This window comes from Hyaena hyaena, unplaced genomic scaffold (genome assembly GCF_003009895.1).
Source record: "Hyaena hyaena isolate Hyena2069 unplaced genomic scaffold, ASM300989v1 scaffold_380, whole genome shotgun sequence".
NCBI lineage: Eukaryota > Metazoa > Chordata > Mammalia > Carnivora > Hyaenidae > Hyaena > Hyaena hyaena.
Window position 1 is genome coordinate 550,713 of NW_024081013.1, and position 24,133 is coordinate 574,845.

The 24,133-nt window shown below is 45.7% G+C and overlaps 1 protein-coding gene across 2 annotated transcripts in view; it reads left to right on the top strand.

The window, feature by feature from the left end:
- The window catches only part of DOCK1 (dedicator of cytokinesis 1), a 513,605-nt gene that overhangs the window by 320,690 nt on the left and 168,782 nt on the right, over nucleotides 1–24,133 (top strand). For both annotated transcript variants that reach the window (XM_039250757.1, XM_039250758.1), the window contains exons 28-29: nucleotides 3,442–3,543; nucleotides 10,662–10,756. In XM_039250757.1, the coding sequence (XP_039106688.1) occupies nucleotides 3,442–3,543; nucleotides 10,662–10,756 (197 nt within the window). The remainder of the gene's footprint in view (nucleotides 1–3,441; nucleotides 3,544–10,661; nucleotides 10,757–24,133) is intronic.

Below are 24,133 nucleotides of genomic sequence, written 5' to 3' on the forward strand. Positions count from 1 at the left end.
GTTTTTTTTTCCCCAAGACTTTTCAAACCTATTGCCAAATCGCTTTTTAAAAAGGTTATAGCAATTTATGCTCCCACCAGCAGTGCAGAAGAGTGCTCACTCCCTGCACCCTTGCTAACATTATCATCCCTTAAATACTTCTTTGCTAGTTTGGCAGGCGAATAATGGTATATCATTTTCATCTCTGATTACTAATGAAGTTCACATTTGTTGTTTCTCAGGCCTTCTCTGTCCTGATTTTTAAGTTTTCTGCAACCATATCCTGACTTCTCTGCCCCTACTTTGCATTGCTTTGAAGTCTCAGGAATTATGTCTTGTTTTTACTTATTTACCCATTTTACTCAGCCGCTGGGGCTGGGACTGGGTCCCCATGCTCCGGGTGCTCCTGCACAGTCTGCACTCTGCACAGTCACCACTAGCCTACCTGCCAGCCCATCAATTGTGCAAAAGTAAAAGCTTCCTGTGACTTCTCAGTGCATTTCAAATAAATCAATTAAAAAGCATAGGATAGTAATTTTCTTTCAAGCCTGCAGAATGAAAGTTTTCTTTTCATCACTCCCTCCCATTTCTGCTTCTAGTTTCTGGCTGGTTTCAAATACAACAGCTTCTGTAGCGATCCCTGAATCCAGCTCCAGAAATCCGCCAGGCGACCGCATGGGGCTCCGCTGGGTTCACGAGAGCAGTGGGGCTTCGCGGTCGCTGCTTTGCGTCCCTTTGGAAATACGGGTACCCCATGTGTGGGACTCCATTCCAAAGGCCGTAGGGAACATGTCTATGGATTTCAGCAGGCATAGCACCCCATTCCTCTTGGGGTCCAAAGCTTCAGTTTAGACGAGGGCTGAATTAGCGAGATTTGCTTCCGCTAAGAAAGTCTGAAGGGGACAAATGCTCTGGAATATTTCCGTAGGTGGAACGAAGAACACATCTGCACCTCCTGGCCTTTTGACCTCTAACTCATGGAGGAGCCCTGCCTCTGTCCCCTTCCCTGGGCATCCTCCCAATTAGTCCTCGTAACTGTAGAATAAGAGGCCATTGGCTCGCCTTCTCCGTGACGTTCTCATCCAAAGCAAAGTCTTCCCGACTGGCCATTTGCATATTCCCAGGACTGGCTTTGCGGAAGTTGTTGCCTTGTCTTCATTTCTTCATTCCTGCATCATGTCAGTTGCCCCAGCCTTGGCCTTGCATGGCGTTTTCAGCATTACATGGCAGTCTGCTGCCTACGTTGAGTATCTCCGTATGCCTCCCAAGTGTCTGGCCAGAATCCGGATGCACTGGTTTTTCTTCTCCGTGCTGCTCACTACTCGTGCAGTTGACATTCTCAGAATAGTGCTGGGGTTCTGCTTTTCTTTCTACTTTCGGTGTGATACTTTAAGTTAAGTACATAGGTATACTGCATCTAATTATATACATAGCTGGCTTTGTGATTTCCGGCGATTCTAATGTGAAAGTCCCCATTGTTTAACCATTTTGACCTGCAGAAAATTAATTTGAGCCCCTGCCAGGTGCATCTTGGCCAATAGAGGCCTCTTCTTGCTCTAGAAAAGCCCCGTGTCTCCTGAGGAAGAGGCCGGCCACAGACAGCTGCGTCAGGGAGGAAAGTGGGGCATCGTGTGTGGCCGCCTTTGCCTTTCCTCACCCTCCTGCCACCTTCTCGGTTGCCTGTAGAAGTGCCGGAAAGTCAGCCTCCAGATCACGTTGACCATCAGCAGCAGCCTCAGATTTCTCCGAAAGAGAATTAAAATGTGTATCTGGACACGAGGAAAGAAAGTAGCTCAGCGACTGAGTTCCCACCTTCAGCTGGTAGCACTGGGTTTACATCCACTTTTGCCATTTACTCATTTAGAGGGGAACACTCAGCCCTCTGTCTCACTGCCTGTGAAATGGATCAAGAAGAGGATCTGTGGTGTGGTGGAATGGGCCTCAGCATGGCACTTGACACACGGTGGTCGGTCAACACTTAATGGTATGAAGACCGTTATCCAAAATGGCATCTCCAAAGAGGAAGGGAGCTACAAAGGCAGCTTCTCTTGAGCTCATGACGATGCCAGATATTTACAGATTTCAGAAGTTCTTATTCATAGACATTTTGCCATTTTCCACTCCTCCAGTGGAAAACAGGCATTCTTTAGCTTTTTCTCTGAACACCAACATGGAATCAAAATCTCAACAGTTACGGTCATTCGCAAAGAATTTATGTTTCTATGCAAATGGAAGATACCATATTGTCATTCTTGTATTTGTTCAATTTGTGTCATGCATCCTTTGAGGACTCATTCGGAAGCATACATGTATACTACAGAAACAAAATGGATTGGGAAAAATACTGGACTGTAACATTTCACTGTAGAATATTAGTCCAGATGAATACAAGCGCATTTGGGTATTTGAGTAGACTGCTTGTATAGATGGGGTTGGTAAAAACACGCAGTTTGGGAACTCATTTAAGAGGGCAAAATTAGGGTATGTCTGAATGTATGTCTCCTCCTGTAATTGGACCAGACTTGTACTGGTTGAATGGGAGAAAACATGTGCCCTCTGTTTCTTCAAATGTCATTAGTTGAGGGGGAAATCTAGAAAAGCAAGGAAGGTTTTTAAGATGCCAGTAGCCATGACCCCCCCAGAAGGGATAAATTGCACCCAGTGGTAACATGACCACATGGCCCTCTGCCCACCCACCAGGCCCCTTTGGCGCACACACCTGCACGCATGCGCACGCCCACGCCCACGCCCACGCCCACACCCAGCCGCACACATACTGGCTGCCTCTTCCTCAGCTGCTTAGCCCTGTTCTTTTCTCCATGACTTGATTCTGTGTGTTGGCTTCTGTTTTCCCTCTTCCTCCTCCTTTTCTCCCAGCTCTGTCTGCCGGGAGAAACCCTCCTCTCTCCCACTTTACATTCTGATGAGCCTGCGTGCCTCTTCACATTCTTCTTGTGGAAAAGAATTGGACCATAACTCGTCGTGGAATCGGTGGTGATTGCCTCCAAATTGGCCAAGGGGGACACAGGCCGATTTTGAGAAATAAAAGGCCTCTCTCTGCCGTGGCCCAAGAGGAAGGGCTGCACACACATTTCGCCTGGTAATAGGAGCAGCAACTTTGCGCGGAGCACAGAAGTGTCAGTGGTTTCAGTCTTGTCCTTAAATTTTGCATATTTAATGCAAAAATATTTAAAGCTTGTTTTCCCAGCCTAGACAGCCATGTGTCAGGAAGCGTTTAGTGCAGTTAGAGAGAAGGAAATAGAGCAAAGTTAAGATGGTGAGGTCGGAAGTGACCGGTCCTCAGGGTGGCCAGCCAGGCAGGGTGCCAGAGCTCGGGGACCACCCCGCCCCCACCCCGCTGCTTCTCTGTGACAGTTTTGCCCCCAGACTCTTAGCCGATACCAACTTTCCCTGTTACTCTCTAGAATGTTGTTCTAATTGTACCGTCTGATTCCTTTACAGGGAAACTTCGTGGCTTGTATGACAGCTATTTTACGACAAATGGAAGATTATCACTACGCCCATTTGATCAAGACTTTTGGAAAAATGAGGACAGATGTTGTCGTGAGTGTAACTTTGTTTTTCATATAACCATGGGGGGGCCAGCATTATAGGCAAAACACTGGTGTGAAGCTTTTCATTTTGAAAGTGATTTTGCACGGAGACTGGGCTCCGATTGATTTGAGAAGCCACCTGGCAGGGTCTCACTGAAGTCATTTCTCTAAGAAGATGCAGGTCCCGACCCACAGGTCCGTTTCTCATGCTGAACTGGGGAGGGACCTAGCATGTCAGGCCAGAAAGAGCTTTCTTCTTGATGGGTTCCCTCTCCTGTGCTCAGGGGTCACTAAAGATGTGGAGATGTCCCAAGGAGAGCCTTCCGGTAACTCCTGTTTGCCTATTGACTGACTTCTCAATAGCAGAAGCCAGAAAGCCTTTTCAGCTTTAAATTATAGTCTGGTATTAATTAGCTCCAATCATGGGAGCTCATCAGCATTTCTCCTAATAATCCTCTGGTCGTCCTCAATATAACTATGATCCAGCTTAATTAGGAGCAGCCTTCTAGAGGGGAAGTTAGCACTTAGGAACCACTCCCTAATGACCTGGGATCCCACGGCCATATGGCAGATGCTTCCACAAAGCTGCAACTGAGATCTCGATTAGCTGTTGACCTCAGTTCTAGAGTCTAGTAACACAGATTTCATTTTGGAGACCCTTGGATTCCTCTAGGGCATGACAAACGCTGCTAGTATTTCCTGGACAAGGTCAGTTACACTGCAGCCATTGGTTGATTGGGCAAGATTGGTTACCGTGAAATCCCCCTTACTAAGGGAAGAGCACAAGAATGCATTTAATGGTTTTTTTCAAAGGATTATTTATAATAAAAAATGTTCTTATTAATTGTTGCCACTGTATGTGCGTGTGTACATGTGGATGCACCTCTGTGTGTGTGTGTGTGTGTGTGTGTGTTGTGTGCATGTGCATATTTAAATTTCTAAGGGGACAAAAAGGAATCTGCACCTTAAAATCGTAGCAGATTTCCTTAAATAGAAAGCGAAGGAGCAAGAATATATGTGTGTACGTGTATGTGTGTGTCTCTGGGTGTCTAGTTCTTTTCAAAAACATGAACACGCAGTTTAAACTCGGGGTCTGCACATGGAAGGGTGTGTGTTACATTTATACCCCGCCATGGTTGAGCAGTCACAGTGCAGTGAAATCGCACTGGGTACCTGCGATGTTCCATGTCCCCGGTGAATCTTCTCTGGATCCCTTGGTCGCGTTTGGGTCAACGAAAGGGTAGTTGTAGCTGAAACTATGTGAACATTTTCCTAGCTAGCCTTCCAGACTGAAGAACATGGTTTTTCAAGTGAGAAGCATCACCCGTCCTGAATAATTAGGATCCAATTAATAATTTGCCCTTTATCAGAAGAGTCCTATGCTCACAATCCACACGTGCAAATCGTTAAACATATTTCATCTCAGCTATTAAGAGGTGCTGTTGGTAGAGAACCTTTAGAGCAGTGTGAAAAGTGATGTTACAAAATGGTTCTTAAAAATGACTATAGTTTGCTCAATTCCAAGCGAGTACTCTCTCTCCTTGCACAGAGCAGACGATCAGATACTTACTCCATGTTATGGTCCTGATTTCCCCAGAGATTTTTTTTTCCCTTAGATACAGCAGTTCAGAAAATCAATTATTTGCAGACGATTTGATTTCCGTTATAAAATGGCATTTGTGGTTTGGATATCAGGAATTCACATCGCAAGGATGGTCGACCTATTTTATTGTTGTTAATCTGTCGGAACCTTTGTAAAATGTGTTCCTATCCATTAACTATACATAGAAAGTATTTGATTGTTTTTCTACTCTGACAACCATTCGCAAAAATAAGAGATCATTTTGTGTTAAATAACTGGAAGTTAGTTAGTGCTGCAGTCAGAAAACAGCCCAGACCATTTTCTCAAAACTACTTCCTTATAACGAGTGCTGCTTCAGGTTTTCACATTTAGCCCTTTTTTGGTTGGATGAATGATTCCCGTACAAAATCGCAGTTACTATCAAGACCAAAGTCACATGCCTCAGAGCTGTTAATTTTACAGTCTCTCAAATGGCCACTTGGACCTTAAGACAGCGAGAGGCTGGAGCACAGCATGAGATAGATAGACTGATCCAGAAGGAGAAAGAACCGACACGTTGAGTTCCAAACTGTCTCACAACAGAGCGATCTCTGTAGCGTGGTGAGCCTCCCAGTAACATAGTGGAGGTGCCAGGCGGCTGGCTGTTCCGTGTCCGGTGGCAGAATCAGTAACACCAGGAGAGAACTCGCTCAGTGTCCACAGTAAGGTCGGAGGTGATGCGGAGTGCCCCGGGCCTTCCAGGGAAGAGAGCCATCTTGGTGTTTGTTCCAAATTTCCCAGTAGGTGGCCTTGATGACACGCCTATTGAGTGACCGAATGAGCAGTGTGGCATATCCGAGGATGGTACAGGTAGAAGTGACGCTCGCTGGTAGAACCCGAGTGCTGTGGCCCTCTCGCGCCCCACCTTGGACTCGTGGCAGGCCGCGTGTCCCTGAGCAGCCCCACCTGCCCCCGTGGCCGCTCCACTCCTAGGTTCTTTTTTCTAATTTTTTTTAATGTTTATTTATTTTTGAGAGAGAGAAACAGAGACAGAGACAGTGTGAGCGGAGGAAGGGGCAGAGAGAAAGGGAGACAGAGAATCAAAGCAGCTCCAGGCTCCGAGCTGCAGGCACAGAATCCGATGTAGGGCTCAAACCCGTGAACTGCGAGAGCATGACCTGAGTTGAAGTCAGATGTTCAATGGACTCAGCCACCCAGGCGGCCCTCCTCTTCTAGGTTCTAATCTAAAGAAGTCGAGTTGACAGACCTGTGAGCAAGCAGGTCCCTCTGTCTGGAATGTCCTCTTCCCTTACCTGCAGCTTCAGTCCCACCCCTTTGGGGGACCCTGACCTGACACCTGCCCTGGTCTCACCAGACAGACACATGCCCTTTGCTCCTTCTTCCTTCCCTTGTCCGCCTCACTCAACCATCAGCCCGTACCGAGGTGGTCGTGACGTCTCACATCCGGTAGCAGTGAGTGCGGATGTTCATGGGGGTTAGAAAGCAAGGGCATTGGCAGGTGACTGTCCACACCCAGGAAACATTCTGCTGTTGGTGAGCCTTGAGCTCCATGGAAACAGCCACCAGGGGGTGAACTGCAGCCTGTGTGGATGGCATCCTGAGTGGGAGGAGAAGCCTTGTGCTGAACACATTTTTCTACTTTTTGTGACCATTTCCTTGTATATGAGGCCGTAATGCAGGTCCTCTTCCCTGGATGGTGAGTCTGGGGGCTACAGAGCCCTTTCAGAGTGGATTCCCTCAGTAGCTATTTATTGGACACCAACTTTGTGTTAGCACAATAGAGGAAGTCGTGGGCAAAGCAGATGGCTCCTTTGCTCATGGCCCTACAGTCTGGTGGAGAGCATCGCAGCTAATCTTTCCAGACCACTCCAAGTACCCGTGCTGTAAAGTCACGGTCCTTGTAAAGTAGCCAGACTGGACTGGGTTGGGTGGTCAAGAAGCCTCCCTTACATAGGTCAGGACTGTGGAGTATTGAAGAGAAGAAGGAAGAGCTGTGCAGTTGGGGGGGAAGGTGCCTCATATATAGGAGCCTGTGTTGGGGGAAGGCTCTTGTTGGGCGAAAGCAGTACCAGGGATGAGATGAGCCTGGACAGAGGCTGGGATGTCAAACCGCATGGACCCTGTAGGCCAAGCTGAGAAACACTATGTTCTTTGCTTGTGCATTTTCAACTTTCTCCACCATTTGTTTGCTCTTTTTCTCAGAATTGTTTTAAAATTATTTTTCAAACATTTATTTATTTATTTTTTTGAGTACACTTTTTGAGATAATTATAAAGTCACATGCGGCGGTAAAAAGCTAACACAGAGAGGTCTGTGTACTCTGTACCCACTTTCCCTGGTGGTCACATCTCACAGAACTATAGCACCGAGTCAAGACCCAATGCCAGCATTGATGGAGTCCATGGCTCTCATGCGTATTCCCCCAATTTTGCGTGTGCTCTTTCCCCTATTTATCATGAAAAAGTTCAAATGTATGGAGAAGCTAAAAGAATAGCACAATGACCCTCCCTATCACCCAAACCACTAGTAGTAAGCACTGAGCGGTATCTGCCTTCACTGTGTCTCTGTGTGTCACCTGCTGTGTGGCCGAATCCTGTAAGTGTGTGAGAACCAGGCTTTTCCCTGGTGCTTCAGCAGACCTCTCTCATGAATGGAGACCTTCTCCAAGGGCCTCATTGCCTTTCTGGAACATAGCAACCATGCCCTCATCGATACTGTCGGCATTCCGACTTTCTCAATTCTTCCCAGTCTTTCTTGTCTTTCCCTAGGGACTTCTGCAAATCAGGATCCAGCGCACATTCACTCATTACATGTGGTGGTGCCTCGTTCATCTCTCTTTTTTTTCTAGAACAAGTGCCTCACCTTGTTTTTTTTCTTTCTCTGTGCTGCTTTGGGATGCCTTTCAGTGTGTTCTCCATCCCTCTGTATGTCCTGCAGACTGAAGGTTCGCCTAAAATTCAAGGTCATCCTTTTGGCAAGGGTACTTCAGAGCTGATGTTAAGTGCTCTTTGATGTTGTGCCCACTGGGAGGCTGGGGATGCCAAGCTGAACATTATTGAAGAGAAGTTTGATGGCTTGGTTGACAGCGGGTAACAGCCTCATCTCCCCGTTGTGAAGACATGTACCCTGTTGCAATTAGCATGTAATCTTTGGGTGATACTTCAGCATCCATGAAACACTGGCAGATATCCAGTCCCCTGACAGTTCTTCACCTGAAGAGTGTAGCATCTGTTGAGGGTCCTTCTCTGAAACAGTTATTTCTTTGGCATAGCAGACTTTCTTACTTCTGGGAGTCACAGTATTTTGGCTTTAATCTAAGAACATTGGGAACCCACTGGGGATGTGGCTAAATGGGAGGCTGGGAAGTGTTGGTGCCTTGACCAGATTCACAAGTTGACAAGGCCATGCTGGATCCAGGGTGGGGATCAAGAGGGACAATAGTGGACACAGGTAGACCAGCTAGGAGTCCTTGTGGCAGTTCAGTTGAGAGAGGTTGGCCATTGATTCGAGTGGATAGGGTAGGGATGGATAGAAGCAGATGGATTTATGACATGGAGATTTTGCCCGTGCGTTGATGCCCTGTGTGAGCTGCCCACTCATGGGGTGGGCATCCTGTACCCCATAACAATCAAACAGAAGAATGCAGCAGGAGTGCATTGGCACTGAACACTGAAATTTTCACAAAATACCTCGTTTTAGTCCTCTGTCTCCCCTTGTTGACTTGCAGCTTCCAGCCTAATAGTCTGATAAGCCTCATCGGCCATGGTGGGGACCATTGCCGTGCCGAGTAAATTATGCAGACGGACAAGGACGCCTTTGCAGAACCTCATCCTCCACAATACGCAGCGTTTTGTCTGATCAGCAAAGTACCAACATTGAACAGCTGAGCCATACTAATGAAGTATGGGACTGTGTTTCCTAGAAAAAAAAATAAGGGATTTGGGAAAATATGCTCCTCTTCCAGAATAATAAAACCCAGACCCTGTATCTCAATTATTAGGCTTTGAGGAGTGATCAGCAAGAAAGCCAGCAATTTCATGCAAATAGAGATGTGGCCAAATTATGGCACTCGGCCGGCCAAATGTGCAACCTGGTCATTAAAATGTGAAAGTCTTGGCGCAGTGGGGAAACTTGAGTGGTGAACTATGAGTGGCGGTTATGGACCTGGGGAGAGGTGCTGTTTCTTGTGTCAAGGTGCCCGGAGCACCCCTGGTTGGTGTGACTCTGGCCCTGGTGGTCACAGCTCGTGTGAGTAGAATCTGGAGGACATTGGGATGCCTTTTCTCTCTTGACTTTGTCTACGTCCTGAGCCTCTCCTCGACTGGGGGAAGTCTGTTGTAAAAAGTGGGGGGATCACGGTTGCTCCCTGATATCTTGGTCATGGTAGGGGGGCCCACAGCAGGCATGACTTGTCAGAACCCGGCATTGCTGTTAAGGTTGCCGTGAAAGTATTCAACTTTACACATTAGCTTATTGATGCTGTCAAATTGAGCTTGTACCTTTTTATGAGAAGCACTTGTTTCCAACTTTGCTAAGAATTGCTCTCTTGGCCATTTAACTTCCATTCGTCACCTTGGTCTTCACAGCCATTGCACCTAATTATGATTCCATAGATTAAATAAATGACAAACAGCCACTCATTGGGCAGTCTCTGACCATGACCTCATTTTTCTAAGTGGATGCTCTATTGCTTTCCCCCTGCCCACCCCGGACCTTGAGGGAGCGTGCAGACCCCTGGGGATGTGTACTTTTCAGGATAAATGCTGGTTTTGTGCCAGTCAGCGCAGAACAGCTGCCAAGCCGTCAGGTTCACGAAATTCTCCTCCTTCTGACTGGCACAAGCTAGAGCCATTAGGAAAAGGGGTGTCCCTTCCTGATGCCAGGAGCACTCTTATCGGCGTGGAAGCAGAGTACGGGGCAGGGTGTGCGCCATGCAGAGCAGGGTATGGTGCCCAAGACAGCACAAGAATCACTGAGTAGCTTGTGGGTCGCAGCTGCTGGATAAAAGTGTTTGACTACAAGACCGCATGGTCAGATGGTGGTGGCCAGCCGAACAGGTGCAGATGGTCAGGAGTTCCTGCCTGAGCCTTTCCCTTGTTCAATTACACTAAAAAAAGGAATGGATGTTAATACCCCATGTTCTACCCAACGAGCCCAGCTCATAATGAAAAATGGACTTAGAGTAAATATAAGAAATAGCTGCGACCTGCATGTGATGCTTGCAAAAAATCTATTTCCCTACAAGCAGAATGAATGCATATGGCTAACCTGAAAATCTACTCTTTATGACTGTCGGAGAGACATGCCCAGGTGCTGTTTCCAAATAAACCCCGGAAAAAGCCATTGCAGATAGGAGGTGCTCAGGCAGACAGGAAGGTAGAAGTAATGCCCAGCTTCTGTGAAATACATCTTCATTACTTTCTAGAATGTTTTCATTCAGCCAAAAGAAAAAAAAAATGAGGTCATTTATACCATAATTATTCAAGGGGGATTGGTTTTCTCCTTTTTCTTGGTGGGCTGCTACAGCGTTCTGTTTCTTATTTCAGGATTTCCTGATGGAAACATTCATCATGTTTAAGAACCTCATTGGGAAGAACGTGTACCCTTTCGACTGGGTGATAATGAACATGATGCAGAATAAGTGAGTACGGGAAGAAAAGCTCTCACCCTTTCCGAGGTGCCTAATTCACATCTGGTGGGAACAGTGGTGTTGCCTGGATACCAGGGGGCTCTCCTACCGAGAACACATACTCCCCGTTCTGTGGCGCAAACAGTTGTTTGCAGAAACGGACCTGGAGAGTGGGTGGTTTCCTTGTGCCAACGTGAGGCCTTTCCCCCCTGGAGAAAGATGGTGCTGAGCCCTAGGGGCCGCCCCTCCCCCCAGCCTTTGTCAGAGGCAACCTTTGTCAAGGGTACCTTTTGCCATCAATCTGCCATCTTATTTTAATCACGTGTGCTATTAGCCCAAGTGTTTTCCACTCTGTCTCAGTTTTTGAAAGGTCTTTGCATTTCTCATAATTCAGCTTTAAACAGTGAGCATTTTCTTCATACTTATTAAATATTAATCCTGTGCCTGGGTTATCATTTCACTGTGAAGGCTCTGGGTTTACTTTCCAGCTCTTGTGTTCTCTCCTTCCTGTAAGCACCAGCCGTGATCATTGGGTTCTCAATCACACGTGATTTCTGGAAGAAATTCCCGTTGACCTCTTTTTTTTTTCCCCCTTCTTTCTTACTGCATTTTTTATGGAGATAATTATAGATTCATAGGCAGCGCGGTCGTAAAAAGAAATAACAGAGAGATCTTGTGTATACTTTACCCAGGTTCCCTCGATGATAACATTTCCCAAGCTATCACACGAGTCCGCTCCCAGGGAATCAGCACGAGTAGGCTCACGGGTGTTACACAGATCTTCCATTGTACTTGTGCGTGTCCGTGGCACCTTTTCTTGAATCCACCACCACAGGGTCCCTCTGTTGCCCATCGGTAACACACCCTTCTCGCCCCTCCACCACTACCCTCCCTAAACCCTGGCAACCCCTGATTTTTTTCTCCACTTCTAAAATTTCGGCATTTCCAATGTGATACCTAAATGGAATTCTACCGAATACAACATTTTTAGGATGGAGTTTTTTCACACCACTTAATTCCCTGGAGATTTGTACAGGTTGTGGGGCGTGTCGATAGTTTCTTCCATTTCTTTGCTGAGGGGCATTTCAGGGTGTGGATGGGCCACAGATAGTTTCACCGGTCATCTGTCGGAGAATGGGTGGGTTCTTGCCAGTTTGGGGCTATTAAGAAGAAAGCTGCTATGAACATCCGTGCACATATTTGCATGTGAACGTAAGTTCATTTCTCTGGCATAAGTGCCCCCGGGGTAGGTATGCTGGGTTGTATGGTAACTGTGTTTAGTTTTATAGAAGCCTACAGGCGATAGCTGTACATTGTACCTTCTCACAAGCCATGTAAGAATGATCCAGTGTTTCTGCATCTTGCCAGCATTTGGTATTGTTCCTATTTTTCGCTTTAGCCCTTGTGATAGATGTGTTGTGTGTCTCATCATGGTTTTGATTTGCCTTTTCCCTCCTGCAACAAACAATGGCTTGCTGTGTGATTGACCAAACCATAGACCTGGCTCTATTGCTGAACAGAACCCCAGGCAGGCCCCGGCACGGAGTGGGGGAGGTGGTGGGTGCGGACTCTGTTCTCTACCTTGTGACCCCACACATGAACTTGACCTGTGTCTCTCCTCCAGAGTGGCCATGGCCTGGCACCCAGCCTCGGCATTCCACACCCCTGGGGGGTACTTCTCTCTCAAAGGTCAGATGTAATTCATGCCCCAAAGTTGTTTGACTGTGTCTCTGATCCCAGGCAACCCACGGGGTAAATTGTCGAGGAAGATATGGCCACACAGTATTGATTTATGCTCTTTTATGATGAATGAGAGTCTGTTTTCAGTTTTAGAGTGATGACTGCATCATTCTCTCTTCCTGCCGCTCTGCCTTCTGCCTCCTGCTGCCGGCACTGAAGGGTCTGAGCATCACCCCAGAACCATGTGTGGGTGACAGACACGTGGTCTCTGGTTCAACATGTGGTGTGCTGTGCTCAGCGTTTCCTTCTCCAGGTAGTCTGTCCGGCTTCTCCCGACATGTCCTGTTACTTCTACAGTGAGATGGTGGCTTGACCTACGGTGTCCGGAATCACGTGTTCCCTGTACATCGGTCTAGCCTCGTCCCTGTGTCCTTACTCACTAGGGCATCTGCGTAGCACCCAGCCACATGACAGAGAGGCAGGTGTGTGGTGGCATCTCAGACCCAAGGCTTTGCATCTCACCATAAGGAAGAGAGTCTTGTTTTGGGGACAGGGAATCTCTATAAGGGAGAAGCCATAGTTTGCTGTGTCTTCACAGCAAGGGGCCTGATGGACACTTGGGAGCAAAAACTCTTGTGTAGGTGATAAGAGAATTAAAGTCTGGGGACACCTGGTGGGCTCAGTAGGTTAAGCGTCCAACTCTTGATCTTGGCTCAGGTCATGATCCCCTGGTTTGTGAGTTCGAGCCCCGCATCAGGCCCTGAGCTGGCAGCATGGGGCCTACTTGGGATTCTCTCTCTCTGAACCTTCTCCTCTCTCTGAAAATAAATGATAAATAAACTTAAATAAAGCCTGGAGTGGGGAGTCCATCCTGTTATCTTGCTCAGGTGCATGTAGGCTGTGGCTCCAAAGGACATCTCGATAGTGGACACACGGTGATTATAAAATCCCTGTAGTCTCTGTCATGTTGTATATGAAATGTATAGGACGGCCTAAGCTCAAATGCTAGCACTCTGAGGTGAGGCCATCCAGCCCACAGCATTCCCTCCAGCAGCGCTTCTAAGGATGAGCAGCATGTATGTGTGTTAAGTGCACCCATGGTATGTGTGTAAGTGCACGCACACGTGTATGTGCGCATGCTCGTGGGAGAATGTTGGCACCAAGTAAAATCTCGTTGATTTCCAGAGATTCTGGCTGTGAGAGGCTCCAGCCCATGCAGGTCCCTGTCACAGCGGCCCCTTCTCCAGGAACACACCCCTCAGCCAGCCCAAACGGGGAGGAATAAGGCACGAAAGAGGCATTGAGGGCAAAGTTTGGGCAGCAGTGATTCTCATCTTCCTTCTGGAATCCCCCTGCCCCCAAATGCCACCCCCTCTGTTGAGCCAACAGTGTTAGTTTTTGGAAGCTGAATCAGTTGAGTTTTGGAAGGAAAGGTATTACCTCTGTGCACCAACTAGCTAAAACTTTACACTATCTCAGGTCACCTGGTTTAGTGACCCTGCAGTTTTCTTTGATCTTGTGTTTAAATGCCAGCTTCAGAATGAAGCATTTATTTCATTTTTTTTTTTTTTTTGAATGCAGTCCTTCTTTGTGATGTGTTGTGTTTGCCCCTAAGACTGAAGATGACTATGTGGCCACTTCCCATATGCTGGGCACTGCTGTGGGGACAGGCTAGTACTCATGCCCATAAAACCCACAGCAGCACTCTGAGACAGCTGGGTTTTTATGCCCATTTTACAGATGTGGAAATTGAGGCATAAAGGTTGGGTAACTTGCCAAAAGACACACGTCTGGGAATTGATGGGGCCAGAATTTACACCCAGAGCACGTCCTCTAAACCCCCTGCTACCTTCAATATGTCTCTTGTCTTTCAAACAAAATGCTGTTGTTTTTAACCCTGGTGTCCTTTTTTGTTTTGTTTTGTTTTTTGTTTTTTTTTTAAATGTTTTATTTAGTTTTGAGAGAGAGAGAGAGAGAGAGAGAGAGAGAGAGACCGAGCAGGGGAGGGTCAGAGAGAGAGGGAGACACAGAATCCAAAACAGGCTTCAGGCTCTGAGCTGTCAGCACAGAGCCTGACGTGGGGCTCAAACCCACGAACCATGAGATCATGACCTGAGCCGAAGTCAGACTCTTAACCGACTGAGCCACCCAAGCACCCCTACCCTGGTGTCCTTTGAGTGGGACATTCCTGCAAGATTTCCTACGTATCAGAGTGAATGTTACGCCTGAAAGTCAAAACATTCTTACTTAGCTTTCGTCGCGTGAAACATGTATGCTGTTGAAGAGGATATCATTTATTACTGGAGTCCTGTTGTAAACTTCTAGAAGAATAAAAGGTCCTTAACAGCGCAATAAGATAATCTCCTATAGAAATTACATAGACGCCACATAGCATTGCTTCTATGTCATTATCTGTCTTTAAAAAAAAATCTATAACTTAATAGCTTGATACCTTCTGTGTCGCCAGACTTTCCTGCTCTTCCTCTTCCCGGCATGTATCAGAGACTTCTTGCCTCCACAGGATAAGCAGTGATTCCCAGAAGCTTCCAGGAGTCTGTATTAAAGTTTTAATTGCGCAGCTGGATATGGACAACCACAGCTTAGAAATGGACAAACTCAACCCCAGTGGTCTCCTAAGTATTTGTGTGCTTGTTACAAACGCACCATCCCTCAATACCTGGGGCTTCTTAAATGTAATTAAAGATGGTGCCCATCAGTTCTGGTACAGCAGGTCGTAAATCAGGAATCAAAGTTATAGGATATAATGAATGTCCCAAGGACAGGAGTTACTTGGTTGCTGTGTTTAGGATAGCAACGGACTGGTGGTAGCCTGACATTATAGCTCTGCTCAAGGATCTGACAGTGCCAGATGGCAAGGTGACATTTAAGATGAGCACGGTTCAGATATAGTAAAAGTGTGCTTGCCTGTTATCCAGAAGGGCTTTAATTCCTCCCCGAGGGAGGCAAAGGCTAAGTCTCCATGTCAGATCTGAGGCTGTATTGGAAGCAGAGACCTTCACCATGAGTCTTGAAGTGCTGGTATCCATCCTTAAACTCCTATTAGCCAACTTTTTCAGATTTACGCTCCGCAGGGTGGGCAGCGTAGTCTAAAGCTGAGGACTCACATTGTGACTCTTGCAGTGTTCTCTTTGGTTGTTAACAGAAATGTGACCACTTGGTTGAGTTTCTGTGTCTTTCTTCTAGTCTTAGGACTTGAATTAGCCATAGTAAAGTGTTTGTACACTAAATTCCCTGACTAGAATTTTGAGGTGTAGGAGAGATCCAGTAGGCATTGAGTCTACTCACTGGTTTGACTGAATCCCTTTTTTACCTTGAAGAAAGCATGTGTTATTAACTGCCATAATTTCATGTGAGAAAGACACTTCTACCATGTACACTGGGTGAATAAAAGGTCAGAACGGAGTCTAATTTCAGATTTTAGAATTAGACTTTCTAACTCCTAGTGAATGTATAACATGGTACAAAACCCTTTCTACGTTTGTCATGCATTCAGTCTTGGCACCAGAATTAAAAACAAGTTCAATTCCCTGTTGAATTCTCACTAGGCCCCGTTGTTTGTGTCTATCTCTCAAGATAAAGAATAAGTAGCCTAACATTTTACTTCCTCAGAACAATCCTAGCTTGCAACAGTGATTATCGATCGTGTTTAAGTATTCCTCTATATTAGCACAGATTCTGTATCTTGTGCTCCTTGCTTTAAGCTGCGCCCAAAAGGAGATTATATTTATGATTTGTGGTTTATATCCTACACACTTTCATACAGGAGTTGGTCTGTTTTACAAGTGGCGATTCGTAGACCCTGAATATGAAATAGAACATGTAAAACCATAGAGAAAACTTGAAGCTCTCTAGAAGCTTGAGAGATTTGAAGCTACTTGGAAGACAAAGCAAGAATAATGGTTAGCAAAATAATGGTTAGATGATTAAAAACGTTCCTTGCGATTTTGTTAGGGGAGCCTGACAATTTACACTGTAGATCCTTAAATGACACATCGAGCAAGAGAATATCACAGTGAAGGAATCAGTTGAGAAGTCAAAATTCTGCCCACAGAAAATGGAAGAGATGATCATTTCAATTTTGAAATGCTTAGGATATTGCCAGTTGGCATCTACTGGCCATAAGAGGGCCTGGTCATAATTGGACCTGTCTGAAAGACTAGCTTATCAAATGAGTGGATTTTGCTGACTAGCCAAATATAGCATTGTCTACTTGTCGACCATTTAAACGTTGAAGACCATCAATAAGAAATGATGGTCTGGTTTTATTGTATCTGGAATCAATTTAATCTAATATATGTCCTTAGCAACCCTGAAATTTTGTCTCATCTGAGATTTGTGAGATCATTATTGCTACTTCCTTCATGCGTCTCCATCCTATTTTTGATCATGACCATGTGGAGACTGTGCCAGAACCGTCCAGGCCAATGCTTGTACAGAGTCCATTTCTGACCACCTTTCTTTTGGATACAGTGTTAGTGCATTTCTGTGTGGCCTCTTCCACCCCTCCATCTCTCCTCCGTGATTCAGGTGTCTTTTGACCGGGATTTGTTAGCCTCAGTGCATTAATACAGCACATTGCGTTTCCACCAGCCCGATGTGCACATTACGTATTCACACACTCATAATTGCATGTGGTTCCTTCCGTGTAAATTTCCCAGGCACGTTTTTATAACATAGCCATTTCTCTCCTTTTAAACAAAGCACATTTCCCCACTCATAAGTAGTAGCCATCAGATGTATCGGAGCCCAAGATGGAAAGCTCATGGATGTTTCTGCCAAAATTAATCTGGCATAGAGTCAGGACAAGAAAGGGCCTTAAGCCGTAGAAAGGTATTCTACCTTTGAGATGCCAGGCTTCCTAAGGATAAATCATGATAATGCTCAGAAAGCAAATTTGCAGGGTAGGCTGTTTGCAGGTACAGCGCCATTTGGTTTCATTCCTGTGGAAGAATTTTTGTCTTTGCCCGCACTATGCCTTGGGCTCAGAGCAGAGGAGATGTGCCACTTGCCTTTGAGTGAGAGAAAGCAAGGTAGGGGGGAGGTCCCCACTCACTGGGGATCTGCCTCAGGGGCCCTGACAACAGCCATAGCTGAAAATGGTCGCGTCTGGGAGGGCTGTGTTTTCCTGCTCAGCCGCCTCCTCAGGAAACACCTCTCCTGTGAAAGGGCACGCTGCCGACTTCTCTGTGCAAGTCGAAAGCATGGATATAAAGCATTTGGGGCTCAAGAAACTCATGGATTATTTCTTCTCAACATCTTTTTTACTTCCTTTGAAGCCTGGGGTTTTAAGTTGATGTTGTTACTTTTAATTTAATTTATTTTTAAAATTTACTCGTTTCCTAGGGAGGCTTTGCACATCCAACGGCTTGAAGGTTTTAAGCACACCTCAGAATCCTTTTTCCCTTTGAAACTGTATACGGCGGCTATTGACATAAACACTGTCACCGCACAACTTGCTGAGGACCACAGTAAAAAATAAATAAATATTGTATTTCGGTGAAAGAAAGAGGAATTCAAAGTCAGTATAGTGAAAACATTCTGGAATGAAAATTTCCCCAGAGCTCAGCATGCCTGCATTTTACCCAGCTCACACGGTTAAGAATACCGGTCTTTGAACTTGTTTGCTGCTAGAAAGAAATTGGCCTCACCTGAGATGTTTCGCTGCTCAGAGCCCAGTTTGTAGGGGCACGGGCCTGCCTTCTTGGTTGGGCCGACCCAGGCTACCCCCAGGCACAGTTCTGGCTGGTCTCCTGGAGGAACACGGGAGATGTTTCTCTGGGGCTCAGTCGGTCCCCTTGAAGCCCTGGGATTTCAAGACCGATATGGATTCAGATTAGTAACAGCACCTTGGGCCTCTGAGCAGGAATAGGACCCCACCTACGTGGTACTTTGCTACCAGTTGCAATTCCGTGTATCCTTGTGGCATTTTCATAAATTATCTGAGTATTTTCCATATAGTTATCCTACGGTATGCGTGCTTTTGGTCTGTGCTTAATAATTAAGCTTGGCTTCAAATTAAAACAAATAATTCCAGATTTAACCTCGTTCTGTATAGCCAATTTATTGCACATAACACAGATCTTTTATACAGTTGGGCTTTATTCAAATTGCCTCTTTATTTAATTCAGAGATGGAAACTCAAGCTACTCTTCAAAGGAATGGCAGTATTGAAGAGCCCTTAGCCAGGACTCTTATTTAGGGAAGCTTACTTCAGGGGGAGGTTTTGAAAGGGCAAAGCCTGTTTAAGAATTCTCAGAGCCCGTGCACACCTTGCCGTGCGCCCGCGGCTGGTGCTGATGAGGCCGTCTGCTGGCACTTAATCCTGGAGGACGTACTTCACTCCTCGAGAAATGATGCCAAGTGCACTCTCTGTTTGATGCATGAAATTTCTCGCAATGCGCAAGACAAAATGGAGGAAATGCATTTTGTCAAGGTCAACCTCCAGATCCCTTTGTCCTCAGTGTTTACCTCCATTGCTACCGGGACTTCGAAAATATCACATGCAGTATGAGACCCTGTGCTGTTACACTTTTATTTCAAGTCTAGAATGGGAGGGAGGTGGCGGCCAGCGTGGACTGAATGCCTGGTGAGATGCCAGCACGGTCTACGGTACCTTTTCCGTGGGTGTCAACTACGAGGGAGTTGGCCCTGCCCAGAGGACATGGCAGTGTCCAGGCACATTTTCGTTGTCATGGCGAGGGGAATGAAGGCTACTGGCATCTAGACTCCAGGGACACCGCTAACATCCTTCCGTGTACACGACACCCCCTCCAAAGAATCATGCAGCTGAAAATGTCAATAACCTTATTTTATAGATGGAAAAAACCGAGTCTCTGTGATGGCATGTAATTAATAGTAATATATGTGATTGATTTCAGTGACCCTCTTCTCTTTATTTGCACATTTCTTCACCACCTTTTCCTGTTGCCTGACCCTAGCGAAGACAACATCCCTTAGAATGAACAGTAGGGGCCATCCTCTGAGGACGCCAGGGCTGACCTTTCACGTAGTAAGGTGGTGCCTGTGAATTGGAGGCACTTTTCTCCACGATGCCCTGGCAGGAGCCCCAGCTTTAGGTCAAATCTCTGTGAGCGTGGCCCGGGCTCACGTGGCCATGGGAGCAAGAAGGGTGTGGGGAGTTGAGTCACAATGACATGAATTTGGACCCCAGGGCTCCCCTGCTAAGGCCTGGCATGTAGGACCTGTATAGGGAATATTAGCAAGTGTCTCTTCTCAGGGAGTTTGTGTGTATGTGTGTGTGTGTATGTATGTGTGTGTGTGTGTTTATAAAACCTCATACATAAGTATAATATTATAAATTAGATTTATATAAGATTCCACATATAAGTGAGATCACACAAGTATTTGTCTTTCTTTGTCTGACATATTTCACTTAGCATAATGCCCTCAAGGTCCACCCATGCTGTCACCGATGGCGAGGCTTCATCCTTTCTTTTGGCTGAATGATACTCCCTTATCTCTGTCTGTATCACATCTTCTTTATCCATTTATCCATCTGTGGACACTGAGGTTATTTCTGTGTTTTAGACTTTGTAAATAATGGTACAATGAACATGGGAGTGTGGAAATCTCTCCAAGATAGTGTTTTCATTTCCTTTGGAAATCTCCTTGGAAGGAGAATTGCTCCATCATGTGCTAATTCTATATATACATATTTTTTTTGAAGAGTCATAGTTTTGATGATTTCCATTCTAACAGGTATGAGGTGATATTTTTACTGTAGTTTGGTTTGCATGTCGCTGCCGATTAGTGAGGTTGAGCATCTTTTCATCAGCTTGTTGACCATCTGTATGTCTTCTTTGGGAAAATGTCTCTTTGGGAAAGTTCTCATTTGTTAACTGGAATGTTTTTGCAATTGTGTTATATGAGGTTTTTTGCATGTATTTTGGATATTAACTAGTTATTTTTGGAAGTTAAGTCCTTACCCTGCTTTTCTTCTCTGCTTGCAGGATAAGATCCTTTTTTCAGATATGTATGTTGCAGATATGTTTTCCTGTTCAGTGACTGCTATTTTCCTTCTTTCTCTCTCTCTCTTTTTCCTTTTTTTTTTTTTTTAGTTTTTTTTTTTTTTTTATNTTTTTTTTTTTATGTTTACTTAGAAAGAGGGAGAGAGGAAGAGGGAGGGGCAGAGGGAGAGGAAGACACAGAATTCAAACCAGGCTCCAGGCTCTGAGCTGTCAGCACAGAGCCCGACGCAGGGCTTGAACTCATAGACCACAAGATCATGACCTGAGCTGAAGTTGAACATCTAACCAATTGACCCACACAGGTGTCCCTTTCTCTCTCTCTCTCTCTCTCAATAGTGGTTTTCTTGGTTGACAGTAAACGTTTTTATTTACAATAAATTTTCTTCTTAAAAAATCTTTGGGGTGCATGGGTGGCTCAGTCGGTTAAGCCTCTGACTTGGGCTTAGGTCATGAGCCTCACATCAGGCTCTGTGCTGACAGCTCAGAGCCTGGAGCCTGCTTCAGATGATCTCCCCCTCTCTCTGCCCCTCCCATGCTCGCTCTCTCTCTCTCTCAAAAATAAACATTTAAAAGAAAAAAAAAAGCTTCAATGACTTTTGCAGAAAGAGACTGCTGGCAAATTGGTTGTAACCAGCATGGTGACCTTCCAGATAGTAAGGGAGCCTGCTGCCTGGTGCTGCAGATTCTGTCTGTGTAGAAGCTCCATGAAATACAGTTTCTGCAATAAAATCACCGAAGATGGAACGTGGAATTACGCCATTAATCACCAGACTCCTGCTATTTCCTAGACGTGGGATTGGAAATGAAATTGCATAATAATTTTAGTATTATCCCATCACTTAAAGTTTTTAAAAATCACATATGTAATATATACAGATTTGTAAAGAAATGATGATAATATTTTTTATTTTTTTATTAATTTTATTTTTGAGAGAGAGCACGTGAGTGGGGGTGACGGGCAGAGAGAGAGAGAGGGAAAATTAGAAGCAGGCTCCACGCTCAGCACTGAGCCTGACACTGGACTCGATCCCACAACCCTGGGATCATGACCTGAGCTGAAATCAAGAGTCAGACACTCAACCAGCTGGGCTACCCAGGTGCCCCAAAATATAATAATAATATTTAGTGTAATTTCTGCATATAATCAAAATGTCAACAGGATTTGTGGCATTTTCTATACATTTTTGCTTATATAAGATGCTTTTTATATGTCCCTTGCTCTGTTTTCATGGGATTTGATGCATTTGTGCATGGGTCTCTGATGCTGCTTGCCGAGTTCCTTCCTTGTCACTGTGGTGGCTGGTCAATGCCCAGTGACCCTGCCTGGCACATAGCAGGTGCTCAACAAAGAGTAGCTGCCTAACTGAAAGAAATGTCCATGGGTAATGGTTTCTTTTATTACAAAGTCAACCAATAAAAGTATGTGACACATTTTTGTAGCAGTGCTTTTCCAGGAAAAAAAATGAAGTTACCCATTTTATGTTTGGATCCACAAAGAAATCATTCCAGAAAGAAATAATTCCACCAAGAAATAATTCCAGTTGTATTTTTCATGACAATGAGAAAGAATACTTCTTCTTATCTTGAAGATCTATCAGCTAGTGAATTTCCTTAATTAAAAGTTGTTCTAATCTTATGGGTGAGGGCATTCTAGGTTCCTATCTATGTGCTGGCATCCCTAAACAGCAGGGAGATTGCTGTCTGCCCTTTCCTGTTGACCTTTCCAATAAGACTTCACAGGAGGATTTTACTTAATACTGTACCTGTCAAATTCCCAGAGCTGCAAGTAAATTGAAGATACAAATTATATTGTGAAGTGAAATATTTTGTGTTATTCTACAGTTTGGTTGATTTAGGAAGAAAATGAACACTGACAGCTTGGTCTTTTCAGTTCACTGGATTCTAATGGTTCAAAACAAAAGCCTTCGACCGAAAGCCTCTCCCCACATTGCTGTATCAGAGGCTCCCCAAGCCGTTCTCTGTGCTCAAGACCCAATGCCCCTCAAATCACATGTCACGGATATGTGGGGCCCGAAAAAGGGATGGACAGTGCTAAGTGTGAATATTTGTGAATATAAATATTAACCGTCCCCAGCAGGGGAAAGAGTGCCTTAGCTGTCTGGCCGTTTGGGCAGCTCTTTAGCACTTGACACTTTCCTTAGCATGCAATCTGGTTTTCATAGCAGGGAAGGTCTCTCCCCCGCTCTGTCTGATGCGTTGCCCTCGGCCACTAACGCGGGGCTGCTTGGGATGCAGAGGCCTGGGAGAGGAGGTCAGAGGAAGCCCCTCTCTCTCTCCTTTGCTGTGATTCTTGACAGCCCGTCTTCTCTCCTGATGTGTTGCGTTCAGGAGGGGAACCCTGAGGTTTCCTGCAAGAGCTAGAAAATCCTAAATGGGCAGATTGAGCTGCTGTGCTATGCTCCAGTGGGACGGGATGGGGGTTTTGGAAAGGTGGGGGAGTGTGTCACTAGGCTGCACTCCTTTGATGGAGGCGGCACCATAAAGGCGTCCCCATTCGGGTTTGCTTCAGGGCTTTTTCCACATCTTTGTCCTGACTGTAGTGTTCCCACTTGACAGGGAGCAGCCAAGGCTCTTTTCCTGGGGCCCTCCCCCAGCTCCGGTCCCTTCCATGGGGCAGGTGGCCTCCCGGCTGCTTTCCCCACCCTCCCCAGGATTAAGGGGTCAGACACCTGATTTGATTCTTCAAAAGGAATGGTATTGCTCAACTGAAGTAAAAGGCCATCTCGTTCCCGTCTGATGCTTGCACTTATTGTGTGGAAGGTTTTTTAAAAATTTTATATGTCTTTATTTTATTTTGAGAGACAGAGACAGAGAGTGAGCAGGGAGGGGCAGAGAGAGAGGAAGACACAGAATCCGAAGCAGGCTCCAGGCTCTGAGCTGTCAGCACAGAGCCGGACGCGGGGCTAGAACCCACGAACTGTGAGGTCATGACCTGAGCTGAAGTCGGACGTTTAACCCACTGAGCCACCCAGGCACCCCAGTCTGGAAGGTATTTTTAATTAGTCACTAACCTGCAGATGATTTGGAAACGGAATGGAGAAGTCAAGCTGAACATTGGATAGGTTTCTTTATTTTTGATAGGAATCCTAAGAATCAAGCTTGTTAAAGAGAATGGAGTACTTCTCTTTTGCGAGATACCCTGAAGGTAAACTTGGCCTGCATGTCATTGTGGGGGCCCGACTTTTCTGAACGGTATTTGTCAAACAGGCATCGTCTCTTGGACCTTAAGGTCCCCCGCATACAGTGCATTATGAAGTGAGTTTCTAATGCAGAGAAAAATGTGAGAGAAGGGAAGTGTTATTTATATTCTGTTGGATGGATTTGGGGTGGTTTTCCAGTTACAGAAAGCCATACATACACACAAGACAACACCTAAAAACGGAAACTAAAAGTTACCGTGTAGTGAGGTAACTTTTGGGGTAGAAGGGGCCAGAGGGAACCCATGGGAACCCGGCATGTTGTAAAGCACGCCATTTCCCCCCAAGCCTCGCCGAGCCCAGACAAATGAGGGACAGTGTGAATTCCAGCATTCTTGGGGTCTGATCAGATAGGTTCGGTCTTTCTCCATAGCCCACTTTTCCCTGACCATAGATTCTAAGGGAAATTTTTTTTTAATTTTAAAAAATGTTTATTTTTGAGAGAGAGAGGGCTCAAGTGCGCACAAGTTGGGGAGGGACAG